Here is a 21,630-nt window from a genome sequence, read left to right on the forward strand (position 1 = left end):
GGAAAATCGAAACAATAGAGGACATTTTTGAACAATAGATTGAACAATAGATGGACAATAGACGGTCAATAAATGCACAATAGATGGACAATAGATGGACAATAGATGGACAATAGATGGACAATAGATGGACAATAGATGGACAATAGATGGACAATAGATGGACAATAGATGGACAATAGATTACCATAAGATAGACAATAGATGGACGTTTTTGAACAATAGATAAATAGATGGATAATAGATGGTCAATAGATGTTCACAGGTAACCAAAGTACCCAAAGAATTAGGTACCCAAAGTACAGGTACCCAAGCTGTTATACTGGTACCCAAAGTTTTATACTGGTACCCAAAGTTTTATACTGGTACCCAAAGTTTTATACTGGTACCCAATGTTTTATACTGGTACCCAAAGTTTTATACTGGTACCCAAAGCTTTATACTGGTACCTAAAGCTTTATACTGGTACCTAAAGCTTTATACTGGTACCCAAAGTTTTATACTGGTACCCAAGCTGTTATACTGGTACCCAAAGTTTTATACTGGTACCCAAAGTTTTATACTGGTACCCAAAGCTTTATACTTGTACCCAAAGTTTTATACTGGTACCCAAAGTTTTATACTGGTACTCAAAGTTTTAAACTGGTACCCAAAGTTTTATACCCTACCTGTGACCTCACAAAGTTCATGCACTTCCTCTTATGTTGGGCGTAGAAATGATCAGTGGCTGGAATATCGATGGGCAGACAGTTGGGATGGTTCGCTTCAAAGCCTCCATCACAACACTTGGGCTGCTTCTTTGTCTTAGGATCCTTAAAATAAATTTAGTCAGAAATTTTGTCACATGATGACATGATCTGAAGGTATAAGACACTGGCCGATAAATTGATGTACAATGTACATCCCCCAATGATTATTCATAAAATAACCCCTTCTGTAGTTAAAAATTACTGGTTGATAGTCTGAACACTTTAATTAGAAAACAAACCATTAAAAATTCAATGAAAAGTCCCCAAAGTTGTTTGTCATAAGGTAGTTCCTAGAATGGAGTGCCCCAAGGTAGCATATTAGGTCCCCTGATATTTTTATAATGGAGTGCTTCAAGGTAGCATATTAGGTCCTATGATATTTCTAGAATGGAGTGCTTCAAGTAGCATATTAGGTCCTACGATATTTCCAGAATGGGGTGCCCCAAGGTAGCATATTGGTGTTTTTGAATGGGGTGCCCCAAGGTAGCATATTGGGCCCACTTGGTTTTACCTTAGTTTCAGCGGTCAGAGTGATGTCGTGATCAATAAACTGGCCCCAGGCAACCAGCAGGATAGTGACAGCATGGTCATGGAATCCTTCATCCTAAACACACAGGTTTCACATTGATAAGATTATTCTATCATAAAGATTTTAAATTGATAGGATGATTCTAACATAAAGAGTTTAATTGATTGGGATGATTCTAGCATAAAAAAATCAATTTGATAGGACAATTCTAACACAACGATTTTACATTTATAGGACCATTCTATCACAAAAGTTTTAATTTGATAGGACAATTCTATCACAACGGTTTTACATTAATAGGACAATTCTATCATACAAGTTTAATATTAATAGAATGATTTTACCATAGTATAAAACAATAGGATGATTCTATCATAAAGGTTTTACATTGATAAGATGCTTCTATCATAAAGAGTTTAATTTAATAGGATGATTCTCTCATACAAGTTTTTATCAACAGGATGATTCTATCATGAGTGTTTGATATAAAAAGGATGATTCTATTTCACAGGTTTTAAATTAATAGGATGATTTATATTCTGCTTATCAAATTCTGACACTCTACAAGAACTATTGTTCATTTTTCCTTCCTTATCATTTTAAAGCTTCGCTTTTATGTATGTTGTTATCCTTGTATTTCAAGAAAATTAATGCGCGAAAGAAATGTTGAAGCGCAATAAACCTGAAAATGCCGCGTTATTTTACCTTGTGGAGATGAGAAGACACGGAACGGGGGGAGGGAAGGGGGTAACCTAAAAATATATACAATGTAAGATTTTAAAATATAATAGTTATTTCTCGCATCGTATTCTAAACAGCTCCCAGATATAAAATGTGCATTACAAGATTAAAACCAGTTTTTTTAGCGCCGAGATTCCGAAAGCACGGGCTGAAAAAATTGGTTTTAATCTTATGATTGTACATTTTTGTATTCGTAGAAAACTGGATATAATACAATGCTAGACATAGTTTTCTGACACAGTTCTAAACCACCAGTTTCAAATGAATACGAGAAAGGTTTTTATTCTGTCCTAACATCTTTGAATTAAAGATATGATTCCAGTCTTTGTAAATCCTATTATATAAAGTAGTAAATAAGTTTCCAGTATTGCTGCAAAATTGATTAATATCAGCTTGATTAGAACCGGTTCTCAGCCACACTGAAAAACCAATGTATTACAGACAATTTATTACAAATATCAAAACAAAAATCATGAAATTAATACCAGTTTTGTTAGCCTAGGCCTCCGGCCCTCAAAGCTAACAAAGCTTACTTTAATCTTTATAATTTATTTTATAATAATTTTTTATTTATATATCTGCAGAAACTCTAAACATATGGCCTTGTATGGTAGTAGGCTATTTACTATAAGATTTAAGTCTTGGAATGTTTTTAGCAAAATTTTCCCTTCAGGTACAGAAATGCTAGAAATCAATTTTTCAACAAATCTATCAAAACTTCAATTAATCAATCAATCAAGCAAAAAATCAATCAAAAAATCAACCAACCAATCAATCATAAATCCACAAATCAATTAATTAACAAATCAATAAATTTACAGTTAATACAAATTTAACAATTCAGTCAAACAATCAACAAACCAAACAACAAATATATCAATCATTCAACAAATCAATCAATCAATTACAATTTAATCAATCAATCTAGAAATCTATCAAACATTCAACAAATCAAGCAGCAAATCTATTAATCAATCAACAAATCAATCAATCAACCGACAAATCAACAAACAAACCAATCAATTAATCAACAAACCAACCAATCAATCAATCAATAAATTACCTGTGACAGACTTTCTAGGTTCAGAGATACCATCTCCGTAATCAGGAGGCAAAAATCTGAAGAAAAAAATCAAAGATGACAACATCCATAAAAGCAAAGCTCTGAAACAGTTGGACAAACATTGAAGAGTGTTGATCAGACCTTAAAAATCAGAACATAAATGTTTAAATGTCGAATCAAAATTGTAAGTAAATTTGTTGAAAAACTACTACAGGAATAGACATGCAAAGTTTGAAATAGATGGGATAATTCTAACATGCATAAATTAACAAAAAAGCTATGTGTTACAGACAGACGGATATATACGGATGGACGGACAGACTGACGGACGTACGGACTGACCCTAATTATAGAAAAGATTTGCTTTTTAAAATACTAGCGGCTACGCCCCTAGAGGCCTCTATTGGCACTTTAAATGTTTTTGTTTGTTAAAGTTAATTTTTTATGTACGATATCACCTTATTTGACGTTGAAGTCTCCCAGAATTAAGGAAAATTTTCAATTTTTTTGTCATTTCTTTTGGGAGGGTGGTAGTACCCTCCCCCAAAATAGTTAAAAACCTTCCCAGGACATATGAGAATCTACCCTATTAAGGAGAACCCGATCGGTTCAGCGGTTAGCGAGATCCTTCGGTACACACAGACAGACAGACAGACACACAGACAAACATCCTGTTACTTTAGTATAAGGATTGCATTTTAAATTAAAGTAAAACATTAGAGGGGGGAAGGGGTTAAATAACTGTATATCCCCACCCTTAAGAAACTGTCCTGACTTCCAATTAGGTCTTTGCAAATCAATCAATAGCATTGGGAATATTGATATAGCAAAGATGATTCATAAGAGCAGAAAGCAATTTTCTAGCAGACAAAAAAGTTATACATCCATATTTATGAATTTATGGATTTTCAAATGGTTGGGTTGGAGTGAATTGGTTACCCCAATTTTAGTTTTTTTTTATCTCTTGGAAGGGTGGAGGTACCCTTCCCCCAAAGTAGTTATAAAGCTTTCCAGGACCGATGAGAAGCTACATTGTAAAGGAGAACCATATCGGTTCAGCAGCAAGTGAGATCCTTCAGAACAGAAATTATACTCACAAACATCCTGTTATATAAAAATATTGGCGTTTTTTAATTTGGGTGGTGTTTTTGAGATGGGAATTTTTAAGGAAGGCATTTTTTGAAGGGGATACTTTTTGAGATAGGCGTTTTCTAAAGTGGACATTTTTTGAGATAAGTATCTTCTGAGGTAAGCATTTTTGATGCATGCATTTTTTGAGATGGGTGTCTTTTGAGTTTTACCTGTTATGTGCGTTCATAGCTGCTCCCCATTCGGGGTGCTCCAAGTTGTTACACAGACCTTCAACAGACCTAAACAATGTTTGTAAAACTTTGGGTATAATTTACTGGCCAGTGTTCCATCCCCCTACCTAAACAGATTACTTTTTAGGTCCCCTGCAAAGCTTTTAGGTCAAAGACACGTGAACAGACAAATTGATGTACATCCCCAATGATGATATACATAATTAACCCTTCTGTAAATTACAATAAGTGGTTGAAACACTAAACAAAATTCCATAAAAGTCCCCAAAGTTGTTAAATCAACAAATAAGAAACATTATTATAAAACTTTGGGGACTAGTGTAATAATAAACAGCCAATTGTCCCCTATCTCTTTGAGAAATCAAGATTTTACATATATAAGTCCCCAAAGTTTTTAAGCTTTACCTGTATCTTTGAACTTCACACTTTGGGGTCATGTATCTATCTATCTGCCTGTCTGTCTGTCTGTCTATTTGTATGTCTATCTGTCTGTCTGTTTGTTTTTTTGTCTGTTTATCTATCTCTGTATGTTTGTTTATCTATCTATCTGTATGTCTATCTGTCTGTCTGTTTGTCTATCTGTCTATTTGACTGTCTATCTGTCTGTATGTTTGTCTATCTGTCTATCTGTCTATTTTATATATATGTCCCCATAGTTTTTAAGCTATACCTGTATCTTTGAACTTCACACTTTGGGGTCATGAGGAAGGGGGGGCAGTAACCCTCCACAAGGTCCCCAAAGTTTTTAAGTCCCCAAAGTTTTTAGATCTCCAAAGTTTTTAGATTTCCAAAGTTTTAGGTCCCCAAAGTTTTTAGATCTCCAAAGTTTTTAAGTCTCCAAAGTTTTTAAGTCCCCAAAGTTTTTAGATCTCCAAAGTTTTTAGATTTCCAAAGTTTTAGGTCCCCAAAGTTTTTAGATCTCCAAAGTTTTTAAGTCTCCAAAGTTTTTAGGTCCCCAAAGTTTTTAGATCTCCAAAGTATTAGGTCCCTAAAGTTTTAGGTCCCCAAAGTTTTAAGTCCCCAAAGTTTTAAGTCCCCAAAGTTTTTAGGTCTCCAAAGTTATTAGATCTCCAAAGTTTTAGGTCCCCAAAGTTTTTAGGTCCCCAAAGTCATTAGATCTCCAAAGTTTTAGGTCCCCAAAGTTTTTAGGTCCCTAAAGTTTTAGGTCCCCAAAGTTTTAAGTCCCCAAAGTTTTAAGTCCCCAAAGTTTTTAGGTCCCTAAAGTTTTAGGTCCACAAAGTTTATAGTTCCACAAAGTTATTAGGTCTCCAAAGTTTTTAGGTCCCCAAAGTCATTAGATCTCCAAAGTTTTAGGTCCCCAAAGTTTTTAGATCTCCATAGTATTAGGTCCCCAAAGTTTTTAGGTCCCCAAAGTTTTTAGGTCCCCAAAGTTTTTAGGTCCCGAAAGTTTTAGGTCCCCAAAGTTTTAGGTCCCCAAAGTTTTTAGGTCCCTAAAGTTTTAGGTCCCCAAAGTTTTAAGTCCCCAAAGTTAATAGGTCCCCAAAGTTTTTAGGTCCCCAAAGTTTTTAGGTCCCTAAAGTTTTAGGTCCCTAAAGTTTTAGGTCCCAAAAGTTTTTAGATCTATAAAGTTTTAGGTCCCCAAAGTTTTTAAGCTTTACCTGTATCTCTGGACCTCACACTTTGGGGTCATGAGGAAGGGGGGACAGTAACCCTCCACAAGGGTTTTGGTTGTATCAATTAGGGGCAGTCCGTTGGCCACTGCATCCTACAAAAAAAAAGTTTTCTATCATATAAATTTCACATTGATAGGATTATTCTATCATACAGGTTTTACATTAATAGGATGATTCTATCACATAAGTTTCAATTTGATAGGACAATTCTAACTCAATGGTTGTACATTCATAGGATGATTCTATCAAAAAGGATTAAACTTTAATAATTGATTCTATCATAAAGGTTTAAAATTTATAGGATAATTGAATCAAAAAGGATTAAACTTTAATAGATGATTCTATCATAAAGGTTTTATATTAATAAGACGATTCTATCAATACAAATATAACTTATATGAAAGATTTTATCAAACAGGTTTTATAGTAAATAGGATGATTCCACCATAAAGGTTTTCAATTTATAGGAAGATTCTATCAAAAATGAAAGAGCCTTTGTTCTAGACCTATTGTAGCCAAAGTTAAAGTTTTTATGCTACCTTATTTAGACGGACGGACTGACGGACGGACATACGTACGGACGCCATAGTGTTCTAGATTGATTAGGTTCAGTAAGACGATTTTAAAAATAAAAGAATCATTCTTCTGTCCCTAGTAAATCCAAAGTTTGAGTTTTTAGGTTAACCGTCTTAAACGGACGGACGGACGGACAAATGACAGAATAAGGACGCCGTAAAGTCCTATATTGATTAGGTTCAGTTAGAGGATTTTAACAATGAAAGAATCATTCTTCTAGCACTACTATAGCTAAAGTTAGAGGTTTTAGGCTAATATACTTAAACGGACGGGCGGACAAACAGACGTACGGACGTCGAAGTATCCTAGATCGATTATGCATAGTTAGACGATTTTAACAATGAAAGAATCATTCTTCTAGCATTACTATAGCTAAAGTTAGAGGTTTTACGCTAACCGTCTTCGGACGGACGGACGGACGGACAACAGACGTACGGACATACGAGTGTCCAAGATTGATTAGGTTCAGTTAGACTATTTAACAATGAAAGAATCATTCTTCTAGCACTACTATAGCTAAAGTTAGAGGTTTAAGGCTAACTTACTTAAACGGACGGACGGACAGACGACAGACATACGGACATACGAGTGTCCAAGATTGATTAGGCTCAGTTAGACTATTTTAACCATGAAAGAATCATTCTTCTAGCATTACTATAGCCAAAGTTAGAGATTTTAGGCTAAATTACTTAAACAGACGGAGGGACGTGCAAATGACAGAATACGGACGCCGAAGTATCCTAGATCGATTATGCATAGTTAGACTATTTTAACAATGGAAGAATCATTCTTCTAGCATTACTATAGCCAAAGTTGGAGTTTTTATGCTAAATTACTTAAACGGACGGACGTGCAAATGACAGAATACGGACGCCATAGTGTCTTAGATTGATTAGGCTCAGTTAGACTATTTTAACAATGAAAGAACCATTCTTCTAGCCCTTCTGTAGACAAAGTTATAGTTTTTACGCTAACCGTCTTCAGACGGACGGACGGACAGAAGGCAGACTTACCTTAGTAAGACCGTATTGTTTGGCCAGATAACGGGCAGTTTCGGCAATAACGGTACCCAAACCGCCGACATCGTGGCTGCTAAACTTTCCTAAACAAAAAACAAGGTTGGAATTTGGGACCCAAAGTTTTATAACGTAGAAACTTTGAGGACTTATATTAAATTGTGATTGGCTGAGAACTTTCTAAACAATTTTGTTTATCATCGTTGGGGATGTACATTAATTTATCTGCCATTGTCTTATCCCTTCTGATCCCTGGGTCTAAATCTTAAGGGATAAGACAATGGACAATAAATTTATACTCATCCCCCCCGATAATGATAAACAAAATTATCCCTTCTGTAGAATAGAATTGTTGGTTGAAAAGTTTAGACACACAGGTCAGAACTTGAAAAAATAAAAAAAATAGTTGTATTATTTTAGATTATAATATTTTGCCTAATCATTCAAAGAATCGTCATTCTAAAATCTATGATAATATCATTGACAATTGTGTACACTTCAGTTTTGAACCAGTTTTGTTAGCCTCGAGATGCTGGAGGCACGGGCTACCAAAACTGATTTTAATAATATGATTGTACATTTTTATATAATACATATTTTTTTTTCAGTATGACTGAGAACCGGTTCTTATCCCCCGGATATTAATCGGTTTCGAAGCCGTACTAGAAGAAATAACTAAAATCAAACCTAAAAGTAACCAATAGTGCCAAAAAGTACCCAAAAAGTACAAAAAAGTTTCCAAAGTACCAAAAAGTACCCAAAGTACAAAAAAGTACCCAAAGTACAAAAAAGTTCCCAAAGTACTTAAAAGTACCCAAAGTACCCAAAAAGCACCCTATGTATTTACCTTTAACTGGGGGCAGTCCAATTCTATCGCGGGCAGACAAGAAGGCGGCGTTCACAGCCTAAAATTATTATAATAGTTATTAATCGCAATAGTATTATAGGCAGCTTTCCACGGATATTAAAATAAAATAATCTGTCTGTGTGTTTGTCTATGTGTCTACCTATGTGTATGTTTGTGTGTCTATTTATCTATTTTGTTTGTTTATCAGTCTGTATGTCTGTTTATATGTCTGTATGTCTGTCAGTTTATCAGTCTGTATGTTTGTCTATCTGTCTATCTTTCTGTCTGTCTGTGTGTTTCTATGTATGTCTGTTTATCTATCTATCTGTCTGTATGTCTGTTTATCTATCCGACAGTCTGTAAGTTTTTCTGTCTATCTGTCTTTTTGTATGTTTGTTATCTGTCTGTATATATGTTTATATGTCTGTCTGTTAATATATCTATCTGTCTGTATGTTTGTTTATCTGTCTATTTGTCTATCTATCTATTATTCTGTTTGTCTATCTGTCTATCTTTCTGTCTGTCTGTCTGTCTATCTATCTGTCTGTATGTCTGCTTGTCTGTTTATTTATCTATGTGTCTGTATATCTGTTTATCTATCTGACAGTCTGTCTTTTTGTATTTTGTTTTTCTGTCTATCTGTCTGTATAACTGTCTATCTTTCTGTCTGTCTGTGTGTTTCTATGTATGTCTGTTTATCTATCTATCTGTCTGTATATCTGTCTATCTGTCTGTCTGTATGTTTGTCTGTTTTTCTATCTTTATGTCTGCTAATCTGTCTTTCTGCCTGTATGTCTGTTTATCCACCTGTATGTGTTTGTCCATCTATCTATCTTTCTGTCTGTATGTCTATCTGTGTGTCTGTATGTTTTTTTGTCTGTCTATATGTTTGTTTTTATTCACGTCTATGTGTATGTTTGTCATTCTGTATGTTTATATGTCTATCTGTCAGATTGTCTGTCCATCTTTCTGTATTTTTATCTATCTTTCTATCTATCTGTCTGTCTATATGTTTGTTTATATGTCTATTTGTCTATATGTATGTCTGTCTGTTATCTGTATATCTATCTATATTTATTTCTCTGTCTGTATTTTTGATTGTTTGTCCATCTGTATGTCCGTTAATCTGTCTGTATATTTTTTATATAATATATCTGTCTGTATGTCTATCTGTCTGTATGTCTGTCTATGTGTATGCTTGTGTATATATTTGACTATATGTTTATTTCTATATGTTTGACCGTCTATCTGTATGTTTGTCTTTGTCTATCTATTGTCTACATGTCTATCTGTATGTATGTCTGTCTGATATCTGTATGTCTGTCTATCTGTCTTTATCTGTCTATCTGTCTTTATCTGTCTGTATGTCTGTTTATTTATCTGACAGTCTGTTAGTTTTTCTGTCTGTTTATCTATCTAATTGTTTGTCTGTATGTTTGTTTATCTGTCTATCTGTCTTTTTTAAAAGTATTTTAACTCCATACGGAAACGAATTGTTTAAAATAGCGGTTTTAGTCATTTAAAGTAATCTCAGACATTTATTTTTATTGAAAAAATTATTTTGTTTAAAATTTGTGATAAGACAATGGCTGATAAATTAATGTACATCCCCAATGATGATACACAAAATTACCCCTATTTGTAGATCAATAAAAGTTAACAAAGTTTTTAAGCCAACGAATAAGATAACGTTGTTATAAAACTTTGGGTACCTATGTAAATTTACAGTCCAATGTCCCCTCCCTCCCAGCGTTTTCTATTTATATCAGAGAGAGAGAGAGAGAGAGAGAGAGAGAGAGAGAGGGGACAATGGGCTGTTTATTACACTAGTCCCCAAAGTTTTATAATAGCGTTCTTATTCGTTTGCTTAACAACTTTGGGGACAGAATTTTTGGTTGGTTGTTTCATTAAGTTGAGTGTCCAACCGATTCAACCATCAATTATGATATACAGAAGGGGTAATTTTATTTATCATCATTGGGGATGTACGTAAATTTATCGGCGATTGTCTTATCCCTTTAGATCCCAGATTTTAAAAAAATTAAAGTCTAGGATTACACTTTTGAAATAAAACATTATTTTTTCCGAAAAACAACAAGGATGACAAATTGTTAAAAAAAACTTTTTAAAGTGGCTATAAAAACTGACGTCCTACTGGCCTACCGTTTGTTAATTAAAATATATACTGGCCTACCATTCGTTAATTAAAATGTATACTGGCCTACCATTCGTCAATTAAAATGTATACTGGCCTGCCATTGGTCAATTAAAATATATACTGGCCTACCATTGGTCAATTAAAATGTATACTGGCCTGCCACTGGTCAATTAAAATGTATACTGGCCTACCATTCATTAATTAAAATATATACTGGCCTACCATTGGTTTATTAAAATGTATACTGGCCTACCATTGGTTAATTAAAATGTATACTGGCCTACCATTCATTAATTAAAATATATACTGGCCTACCATTGGTTTATTAAAATGTATACTGGCCTACCATTGGTTAATTAAAATGTATACTGGCCTACCATTCATTAATTAAAATATATACTGGCCTACCATTGGTTTATTAAAATGTATACTGGCCTACCATTGGTTAATTAAAATGTATATTGGCCTACCATTGGTTAATTAAAATATATACTGGCCTACCATTGGTCAATTAAAATGTATACTGGCCTACCATTCATTAATTAAAATATATACTGGCCTACCATTGGTTTATTAAAATGTATACTGGCCTACCATTGGTTAATTAAAATGTATATTGGCCTACCATTGGTTAATTAAAATATATACTGGCCTACCATTGGTCAATTAAAATGTATACTGGCCTGCCGTTGGTCAATCAAAATGTTTACTGCCCTGCCATCGGTTTTTTATGTCTTTGTATTGGCCTATCATTAGTCGTTTGTATTGTATAACGTCATTTATTCTCAATTTATAGAATTTAAGTTTAATAATAATGTTCTCTTATTCGTAGGTTTAACAACTTTGTTAACATTATTGATTTTTTTGATTGATCGCGCACCTGATATAGCAGCAGTAGTAGGAACTATTTTTAACCGAGATTCAAACCAAACGGAATGGACGTACAGTTAATGTAAAGTATTGTGAAGCCTCGCTTCGGTAACAGTAGGACGTCATAATTAATTTCATTACTGTCATTTCTAATTTAGCTGTCGTGTAATTAATCTATCTATATGTCTGTAAATCTATCTATCTATCTATATGTCTGTATTTATCTATCTATCTATATGTCTGTAAATCTATCTATCTATCTATATGTCTGTATATCTATCTATCTATATGTCTGTAAATCTATCTATCTATCTATATGTAATGTATATATCTATCTATATGTCTGTATATCTATCTATCTATATGTCTATTTATCTATCTATCTATATGTCTGTAAATCTATCTATCTATATGTCTGTAAATCTATCTATCTATATGTCTGTAAATCTATCTATCTATCTATATGTAATGTATATATCTATCTATATGTCTGTATATCTATCTATCTATATGTCTGTCTATCTATCTATATGTAATGTATATATCTATCTATATACATATCTGTTTATCTATCTACCAATCTATATATATGTATATATCTATATGCCTGTGTGTCTATCTATATCTATTTATCTATCTATCTATCTATCTATCTATCTATCTATCTATCTATCTATCTATCTATCTATCTATCTATCTATCTATCTATCTATCTATATATCTATCTATCTATCTATATATCTATCTATCTATCTATCTATCTATCTATCTATCTATCTATCTATCTATCTATCTATCTATCTATCTATCTATCTATCTACCTATCTATCTATCTATCTATCTATCTATCTATCTATCTATCTATCTATCTATCTATCTATCTATCTATCTATCTATCTATCAATCTATCTATCTATCTATCTATCTATCTATCTATCTATCTATCTATCTATCTATCAATCAAAAGACATTTTTAAAATTGCTACATTGAATTAATTGTCCAATGTCGTATTCCTTTATCACTGTAGACTTATATCAAATGTTCTTATACACACACACACACTCACACACATACACACACATACATACACACACGCACACACACACGCAACAACTTAGAAGTTGACCTTCAGACATTTAGTTAGTGTTGTGTTAGTGTGTGTGTGTGTGTGTGTATGTATGTGTGTGTGTGTATATGTGTGTGTGTGTATGTGTAAATTGGCCTACAAGCGTATCTACGTAACCGCTAATCTATGTTAAAAGTAGAAAGATATATGTTTGTTTGTTTGTAGCGAAGGATCTCGCTAACCGCTGAACCGGTCGGGTTCTCCTTAACAGGGTAGCTTCTCATAGGTCCCAGGAAGGTTTATAACTATTTTGGGGGAGGGTACCACCACCCTCCCAAGAGAAATCGACCCTAGTATAACACAAAGTAGAAAGATGTCTGTCTGTTTGAAACCTAAGATCTCAGTAACCGCTGATCCATTTGGGCTTTAATCTTCAGGGTATATATAGATACTGGTCCTGCGCTGGTTTTAAGCTATTTTCTTGCAAATGAAAAAATGTTTAAAATTTATCATTTGCCATTTTGTCAATTTATCCTATTATACAAAGTAGAAATAGTTTTCGTTTGTCTAGTAAAATCTCTCTAATTACTGATTCTGGGACGGTTTTAGGCTACTTCATTTAAACATTCACTAAAGTCTCAGGGTAAATTTAGGTGATACATAGTTTCTAGATGTAAGGGGCTAAAAAGAGAGGGGTAGGTTTCTGGTAAAATCCGTAAAGGTGTGTGTTTTAAGCTTTAAAAATATTCACTAAATATGTGTATTTCTTATTGAAAAGAACTATAGACAAAATTTTTTTTTTAAAAGAACATAAATTTTTATCGTTCTACTACTGTTTTTAACTTATAGCACATAACCTTTGCGGATTTTACCAGAAACCTACCCCTCTCTTTTATAATAGAGAAATATAAAGATAGATAAATATACAAGAATTGAATATTAGTTTTAGGGAAGTGCCATAGCTCAAAAAACAGCAGCAAACCTTTAGAACATACAAACAATAGTTATGCAATCAAAGGGCTGGTTGTCATAAAGGCTGTACCCCTAGCCACTAGAGGCTAGGTATGTCAAAGGGAAGAAGAGAGCAGAAAAAAATAGCCTAAAACCATCCCAAGACTTAAATAAAAAAATAATTTTGTCTTCAACCACTAATGGACCTTTTTAAAGGTTCTCTATTTTAGGCCACTGACAAAATACCATACTACTTTATACATATAATAATTATATTTTTTTATGTTTTTTTTTTGTGGGGGTTAGGGGTGTCTCAGCCTCCAAGAAAATAGCTTAAAACCATCATCACAGGACTAGTAGGTATATTCCCTGAAGAGTAGAGCCCAATCGGTTGAGTGGTTACCAAGATCTTAAGGGACAGACGGACAGACAGAAAGACAAACGTAATACTTTGTATTAAAGATGAAAATTTGTTGCATTATAAAATAGAAAAATTGTATTATATGAGAGAGGTTTAAAATCTTAGAGGTCCTAAACTAAACACATCTTTTTTTCAATTCACACGATATTATTAAAACAGGGATCCAAAGGGATAAGACAATGAATTGAAATTGTAGATTGTAAATAATTGTTGAAATAATTTGTTTGTACCCATTGATCTAAAGGGATAAGACAATTGCCGATAAATTGATGTACATACCCATTGTTATACACAAAATTACCCCTTTTATAGATTACAATCAGGGGTTGACGAGTCTAGACAATCAATTTAATAAAACAACCAATCAAAATTCATTAAAAGTCTCTAAAGTTTTTACACCAAGGAATAAGAAAATGTTATTATAAAACTTTGGAGACTTGTGTAATAAACAGCCCATTGTCCCCTCTCTCACACACTATCTCTCATTCACATTTAGCAAATTTCACTGAAATGATTCATATTACCATATATATAACTCTTAATTTAATAAGGGATTAACTTACAAACAAAATATGAATATTACATATTCATTCAGACATTGCAAAAAGTTTCAAGCATATTTGCTCTCTTCAGATGTCAATGTGATTTGTTAATTTTTAATATTATGCCGCATTTGATCTCAGTTGTCCTTTTCTTATTTATATAAAACAGAATGTCATGTTTTACAACTGAATGATCATGGCTTCATCGTGTTTCTCAATTATAGAAGTTTCATGTATAGAATGGCAGACCCATGAAAGAAAAACAGACAATCAAACAGACAGACAGATGGATAGACAGACAGATAGAAAGACAGACGGACAGACAGAAAGACAGACAAACAGACAGACAAACAGACAGACAAACAGACAGACAGACAGACAGACAGACAAACAGACAGACAGACAGACAGACAGATGGAAGACAGTCAGCCAGTCAGTCAAACAGACAGATAAACAGACAGACAGATGGATAGACAGACAGACAAACAGACAGACAAACAGACAGACAAACAGACAGACAAACAGACCGACAAACAGACAGACAGATAATCATACAGACAAACAGACAGAAAGACAGACAGACAGACAGACATATAGAAATACAGACAGACAGACAAACAGACAGACAAACAGACAGACAAACAGGCAGACAAACAAACAGACAGACAAACAGACAGACAAACAGACAGACAAACAGGCAGACAAACAAACAGACAGACAAACAGACAGACAAACAGACAGACAAACAGACAGACAAACAGACAGACAAGCAGACAGACAAACAGACAGACAAACAGACAGAAAGACAGACAGACAAACAGACAGACAGATGGATAGACAGACAGATAGAAAGACAGACAAACAAACAGACAGACAATCATACAGACAAACAGACAAACAGACAGACAGACAGACATACAAACAGACAAACATAGACAAAAATAGACGGACAGTTTGACAAACAGTTGAGAAACACAACTACTCATAGAGTTATAGAAGTTTGAAGTGTAGCATTGCAGACAACCAACCCGATGATTGTTTAACGTATATATATATAGAAGAAAATTCTTATTGAAGTTGATATTTAACAAAAAATATCAATGCTTTCTAACAAACTGCTTTAAGAGAACTGCTCAGCTGAAATGACCTTTTTTAAAATCTTTAACTTTGCATATAGAATTTATTTTTGGGTGTGGTTCCAATGTAATATGTTAAAATCATAAGCAAGTTAAATCTAGTAATTCTAAATAGTATCAAATCTTAAATGCCCTTTATGTATATGTGTGTGAAGAGAGGAATATATCATGGATCTAAATGATAAGACAATGGCAGATAAATTAATGTACATTCCCAATGATGACACAAAATTATCCCTTTATAAATTACAATTAGTGGTTAAAACATTTAGACATTCATCTTAATAAAACAACCAAAATTTAATGAAAGTTCCCAAAAATTGATAAGCCAACTAACAAGAATACATTATTAAAAAACTTTGGGGACTAGTTCAATAAACAGCCTAATGTCCCCTCTCTCCCTGGGAATAGATTAGTGTAAGAATATTTTATGTGAAGTTTAATGTATCTTTTAACAAGAAATATCTAGAAAGGTTTTTGAACCATTGTATATTACACAGTGTTCTTCCAAGTCTGCAAGATAGATAGATAGGTAGATAGATAGATAGATAGATAGATAGATAGATAGATAGATAGATAGATAGATAGATAGATAGATAGATAGATAGATAGATAGATAGATAGAAAGAAAGATAGATAGATAGATAGATAAATAGATAGATAGATATTTAGATAGATAGATAGATAGATAGATAGATAGATAGATAGAAAGATAGATATATATTTAATCATTTTTTGAATAGGTCTCCAGGTTCAGGTGCTGCAGGCTGGAAGGTCGTTTCTGGACAGGTAAAAAAATTAAAAATTTTTTGTTTGAAGAGTTAGAGAGCAACTTATAAAACAAAATATGCTTTTTTTTCGAATGTTAATAACATATCCGCAGAAAAAATTAAATTCGGCCTCCAGGTTCAGGTGCTGCAGGCCTCCAGGTACACTCTGGACAGGTAAAAATTAAGTTTTCTTATTTGAAGAGTTAGAGGTACACTTATTTAACCAAATATGCATCTTTATGGATGTTATCATCATATTTGCAGAAAAATTTAAAATCGGCCTCCAGGTTCAGGTGCTGCAGGCCTCCAGGTACACTCTGGACAGGTAAAAATTAAAATTTCTTATTTGAAGAGTTAGAGGTACACTTATAAAACAAAATATTTACCTTCAAATATGGTAATAACATCCAAAAAGATGCATATTTTGTTTTATAAGTGTACCTCTAACTCTTCAAATAAGAAATTTTTATTTTTACCTGTCCAGAGTGTACCTGGAGGCCTGCAGCACCTGAACCTGGAGGCCGATTGTCATTTCTTCTTCAAATATGGTAATAACATCCAAAAAGATGCATATTTTGTTTTAAAAGTGTACATCTAACTCTTCAAATAAGAAATTTTAATTTTTACCTCTCCAGAGTGTACCTGGAGGCCTGCAGCACCTGAACCTGGAGGCCGATTTTAAAATTTTCTGCAAATATGATGATAACATCCATAAAGATGCATATTTGGTTAAATAAGTGTACCTCTAACTCTTCAAATAAGAAAACTTAATTTTTACCTGTCCAGAGTGTACCTGGAGGCCTGCAGCACCTGAACCTGGAGGCCGAATTTAATTTTTTCTGCGGATATGTTATTAACATTCGAAAAAAAAGCATATTTTGTTTTATAAGTTGCTCTCTAACTCTTCAAACAAAAAATTTTTAATTTTTTTACCTGTCCAGAAACGACCTTCCAGCCTGCAGCACCTGAACCTGGAGACCTATTCAAAAAATGATTAAATATACGTGAACTAATACCCAAAAGTAAACTTTTATCCTAAATAACCTATAATCTAAAATCAATACCTAGTCCACAACACACTGTTTACGCGAAAGTGGCAAAACTTCCCCCCCCCCCCCCCCTTAGCTGAATAGCAGCCCCTTAGATTGGTAGTCTGTTTATGTATAACAGATAACTGATTATTTACACCTTTTTAAAATCATTTTATCTGTTGCTCAAGTTTTTTTTCTAACAATTTAGTATAAGCTTGGCAACTCTCTAAAAATGGCTCTACTTCCGATATGATAAAATTATAGCTGTCACTCTATATTTCTTAATCATTATTTGACTCTAATTCTTATTTGACAAAAATTTATTATTATTTTTATTTTCAGATGATATTTGAACACAATCCAAAAAACTTTAGCTCGTGGACAGTGCTAAAAACATCTTAAAGTACCTAATTTGAATATATTGGAGTGATAAATAAAAATAAGTGATAGAAACCTGGTTGCTCCCTAAAGCTAATTATAAAGCATATTTTTGTACAATATTTTGTGACATTTTGCTGCACTTAATGAAAAGAACAAGATACTAAATGAATTTAATTATAATGAAAGAAAGTTGAAAGTGGGGGGGGGGGGGGGGGGGGGGGTCGGTTTGATATTTTTAAAACCAAAACTTAATGTCAATAGAACTTAACTAAGAAAAAAATAATTACAGCACTGATATTTGGCATGGCAGTTGAGGAATAATGTGGAACTGCGAAGAACGTCCGCTCTAACTGAAAATCGCTAATTTCCGCTGAATTTATTCTGCTTTTTCTTGCGAATTTAAATAATTTTGAATCATTTAAAGAACAAAATTTCCTTATATTTATATGACACTTGAATTATTTGATTTTTTAATATGTTTAAATATTGAAAACATGTGTCAATAAAAAAGTGCATGTCTTGGATGTTTACAAATTGTCTGATTTTGCGAGAAAAGGCAAAGAAAATCAGTGGAAAATTGCCTTTGATTTTAAGTTTTTGTTTTAAAAGTGTCACATTCGCCCTTCTCCAAGTTTATGTATACTGTTGATGTTTTAAGTAAAGTATTTTGGCGTTATCCTCTTAGAATTTTTTTTTTCAATTTTGAAAATTTGAGTACCCCCCGACAAACAACTACTTTAGGTTAGGTTTTAGGCTAGGGAGCCGAGCGCTGCGGCCAGAGTTCATAGTTCGCTGTGGGGGGGGGGGGAATGTACTCAAATTTTCAAAATTGAAAAAAAAAATTATAAGATGATATTACCAGTATTTTTGTTAATTTTATAATCTTGACTGAAAATTAATGGCAATTATCAAAATCTACTCATACATTTGACATATTTTATAACTTATACCTAAGCAATATTACACTTCCAAAACTTGTGTTCAATAATTTATCTTTAGAATGGAATCCCAGGGACAATTTTTATTTATGCATGGATTTTTAGGAATAAGATAATAAAATAAGTCTCCAAACTTTTAGAGAAAATTAATAAGAAAATGGGGTATGGTCCTTTTCGTGGCAACGCCCCTTGTAAAGGAGTTTTTTTGTATTTTCACAGCATCTTTTCTCCTATTTCTAGCTCCTGCGGGGTCAATTGCCTAACCCTTACGGGACAATCACCAAACCCAATATAACCTTACCTAACCTAAAATAACTTATCAAAAGACATTTTAAAAATACGACGAATCGCCCCTTAAGGGGCGTTGCCATGAAAGGGACTATACCCAGAAAACGTGATTACATAACCTTTAGGACCAATCTTATGTCCATTCCCTGCATTCAAGTTTATTTTTTTACATCAATGGATACATTATGCCTATATTTTAGTTATACTTATTTTATTCCTTTTATATGCCTAATTCTATTATTATTATTATGTGATTTTGTTTAAAACAAAGCTTTTCTTTATTTACGGTTGTTCCATCTAGGAAGTTAGCTCTTTACGTTAATTCAAACAGGCTATAATTGTATTATTAATCTCAAACTTTGTATTTAAATATTATATTATATTAAATGTTATATTGTAAAAGTTTAAGTATCCTATTATATAAAGTAGTAAGCGTTTTTTGTCTGTCCCAAAGGATCTCGCTAACCCCTGAACCTATATTGTTCTCCTTTACAGTGAAGATTCTTATAGATCCTGGGAAGGTTTTGAACTATTTTTGGGGAGGGCGTCTTTACCCCCCTCCCCCACAAAAAATATTTTAAACACAAATTTAAAATGGGATGAGGTCGCCTTTTCCCCCTCCTATCTTAGTGCCCCTAGAGGCTTCTAGGGGGCGTAGCCGCTAGTGTTCTTAAACAGTATACTGTATTTTAGAAGCTTTGCAAAAAAATTCATACAATTTTGATAAGACTTATGCATTTATATTTTGCTTATTCAGTTTTAAAGTTAGTTTGTCCTTCCATTTCGCTTTTATGGATGTTGTCATTCTTATTTGTTTAAGAAGAAAACTAGACTTTTTCAATATCATGCAAGAACAAACCTTGATCGAGTTTTTTGGGGATTTGTATGATTCCTAATTTTTGTTTTTTTAGAATTGTATTGATATATGTATTGCCTTATGAAAATATATTATCTACTTTTACTTAATTTTAATATAAATACCAATCAAATGAAAACTTAATTTTAAATATTTTTTCTTCTTTTGTCATCCTTATATAAAGAAAAACAATGTCTTGTCTGTGTGTACCTAATCTGATTTTGCTAACTGCTGAAAAGAATGTTTCTCCTTTGCAATGAATCTTTTTATAGGTCAAGGAAAGATATACAGGGTGCGCCACATAAATCCGGACTTTTTTTAAAACGGCCATAGCGCCAATCAGGACGTTTGACCCCACTATAAAAAGCTTAGGTAATGACCTTTTAGCCCATGAAAATCTTTGGACGATGGAGGACGTGTACGCCGAGCTGGCCGCGCATATGTTCAACAAGGCAGATTCGAATTGCGCAGATAAGTTACCATGGATCTATGACTTGGGCCTACTAAATCTGACCTCAGCCCATCTGTAGGTGAGATGGACTAATGAAACTTGCTGGAGATACTATCAGATACCTAGTAAAAACACTAGAAAAGACTAAAGCTCTCTATCCCAGCTGACTTGGCTGTGGTACTCCGACAAAGTGAACCGTGGTAGATTTCAAGATGTCAAAAACGTCAAAAATCCTAAAAATTTCTCGGTTCTTGACTTCAGGGGCCCATATGGAACCTTGAAACTCGTTTTAGACTATGTATTGCGCTGATAACCCTATCTTAATCTTCGTGCCATTTTTAAAAAGGTATAAAACGTTGTTCTAGCTTAACTGTGGCCCAAATGAGAGCCACCATGTCAAAGGGTAGCTTTAAAGATAGGTTAATTTGGATCCTGCTGTTACTCACTCCTTAAGGAGATGTGGCCTCCCAGAAGCCCCGATCTTAATCCAATGGACTTTTGGGCCTGGAGCGCCATTAAAGCATGAACCAATAGACGCGCCCATACCAAAAAGACCTCTCTCATTGCTCCTATCATGGAGAACTTCGCCTGCTTGAACAGTGACATTGTGACCAGGGTCGGCGGGCGGTTCAGGGGGCGGGTAGAGGTGGTGATTGAGGCTGGCAGCGATTTTATTAAATAATCTAATAGTCATATACCTAGGTTGCTTCCCAGTTTTTAAAATTCAATAAAATCTTTAAAATTGACGATTTTATGTTTATTTGTTTAAAAATAAGAAAAAGTCCGGATTTATGTGGTGCACCCTGTATAACGATTTTGTGGGAGAATATAACTATAATGTTTTAATCTTTTATCTAAAGTTAAGCTAAAACAGGGATGATAGATAACTTCGAATAGAATTGAAGACTTTTACAGAAGGAAATCGATGTTGTGGGGTATCCGTATATGCAAAGAAGAAAGGGGGGGGGAATATGGTGACTTGTGCCACGCCATACCAGCAATTTTATTTTGGGCGCTACTCCCTTAGTTTTAGAGATAATTGGGTAAAATCTTTTGGGTTGTGTCACTAATTACCCCAAATTTTGGTATCTTTCAAAAAAACGGCGGCGGGACCGCCACCCCCCGCCAACAAAATTTTTTAAAGACAATGTTGTTTTTTGGCGGCAAACGGCGGTTCCGCCACCGTTTTTTTAAAGATACCTAAACTTTGGGTAATTATTGACACCCTATAAAGATCTGGATCCAATATCTTCAAAAGCATAGGAAAAGCACTGAATTTAAGATATACCTTGT

General features: G+C 33.6%; 1 protein-coding gene and 1 long non-coding RNA gene across 2 annotated transcripts in view; one reads left to right on the forward strand and one right to left on the reverse strand.

Annotated features, from left to right (window-relative positions):
- Positions 1 to 11,652, reverse strand: part of LOC145328381 (immunomodulatory peroxidase-like) — a 36,303-nt gene extending 24,651 nt beyond the window's left edge. The window contains exons 1-9 of the mRNA XM_080172014.1: positions 11,647 to 11,652; positions 8,478 to 8,535; positions 7,628 to 7,716; positions 6,024 to 6,130; positions 4,384 to 4,452; positions 3,083 to 3,138; positions 1,984 to 2,030; positions 1,261 to 1,353; positions 669 to 812 (exon numbers count right to left, since the gene is read on the reverse strand). Coding sequence (XP_080028140.1) covers positions 669 to 812; positions 1,261 to 1,353; positions 1,984 to 2,030; positions 3,083 to 3,138; positions 4,384 to 4,452; positions 6,024 to 6,130; positions 7,628 to 7,716; positions 8,478 to 8,535; positions 11,647 to 11,652 — 669 coding nt within the window. The remainder of the gene's footprint in view (positions 1 to 668; positions 813 to 1,260; positions 1,354 to 1,983; positions 2,031 to 3,082; positions 3,139 to 4,383; positions 4,453 to 6,023; positions 6,131 to 7,627; positions 7,717 to 8,477; positions 8,536 to 11,646) is intronic.
- A 6,364-nt stretch (positions 11,653 to 18,016) lies between these two features.
- On the forward strand, positions 18,017 to 18,758 carry LOC145327960 (uncharacterized). The gene is made up of 2 exons (XR_013882289.1): positions 18,017 to 18,466; positions 18,654 to 18,758. It is a non-coding gene; the product is annotated as an uncharacterized LOC145327960 (long non-coding RNA).
- Positions 18,759 to 21,630: the final 2,872 nt, after the last annotated feature.

Source organism: Acartia tonsa, chromosome 9 (assembly GCF_053477335.1).
Source record: "Acartia tonsa isolate MP-2025a chromosome 9, ASM5347733v1, whole genome shotgun sequence".
NCBI lineage: Eukaryota > Metazoa > Arthropoda > Copepoda > Calanoida > Acartiidae > Acartia > Acartia tonsa.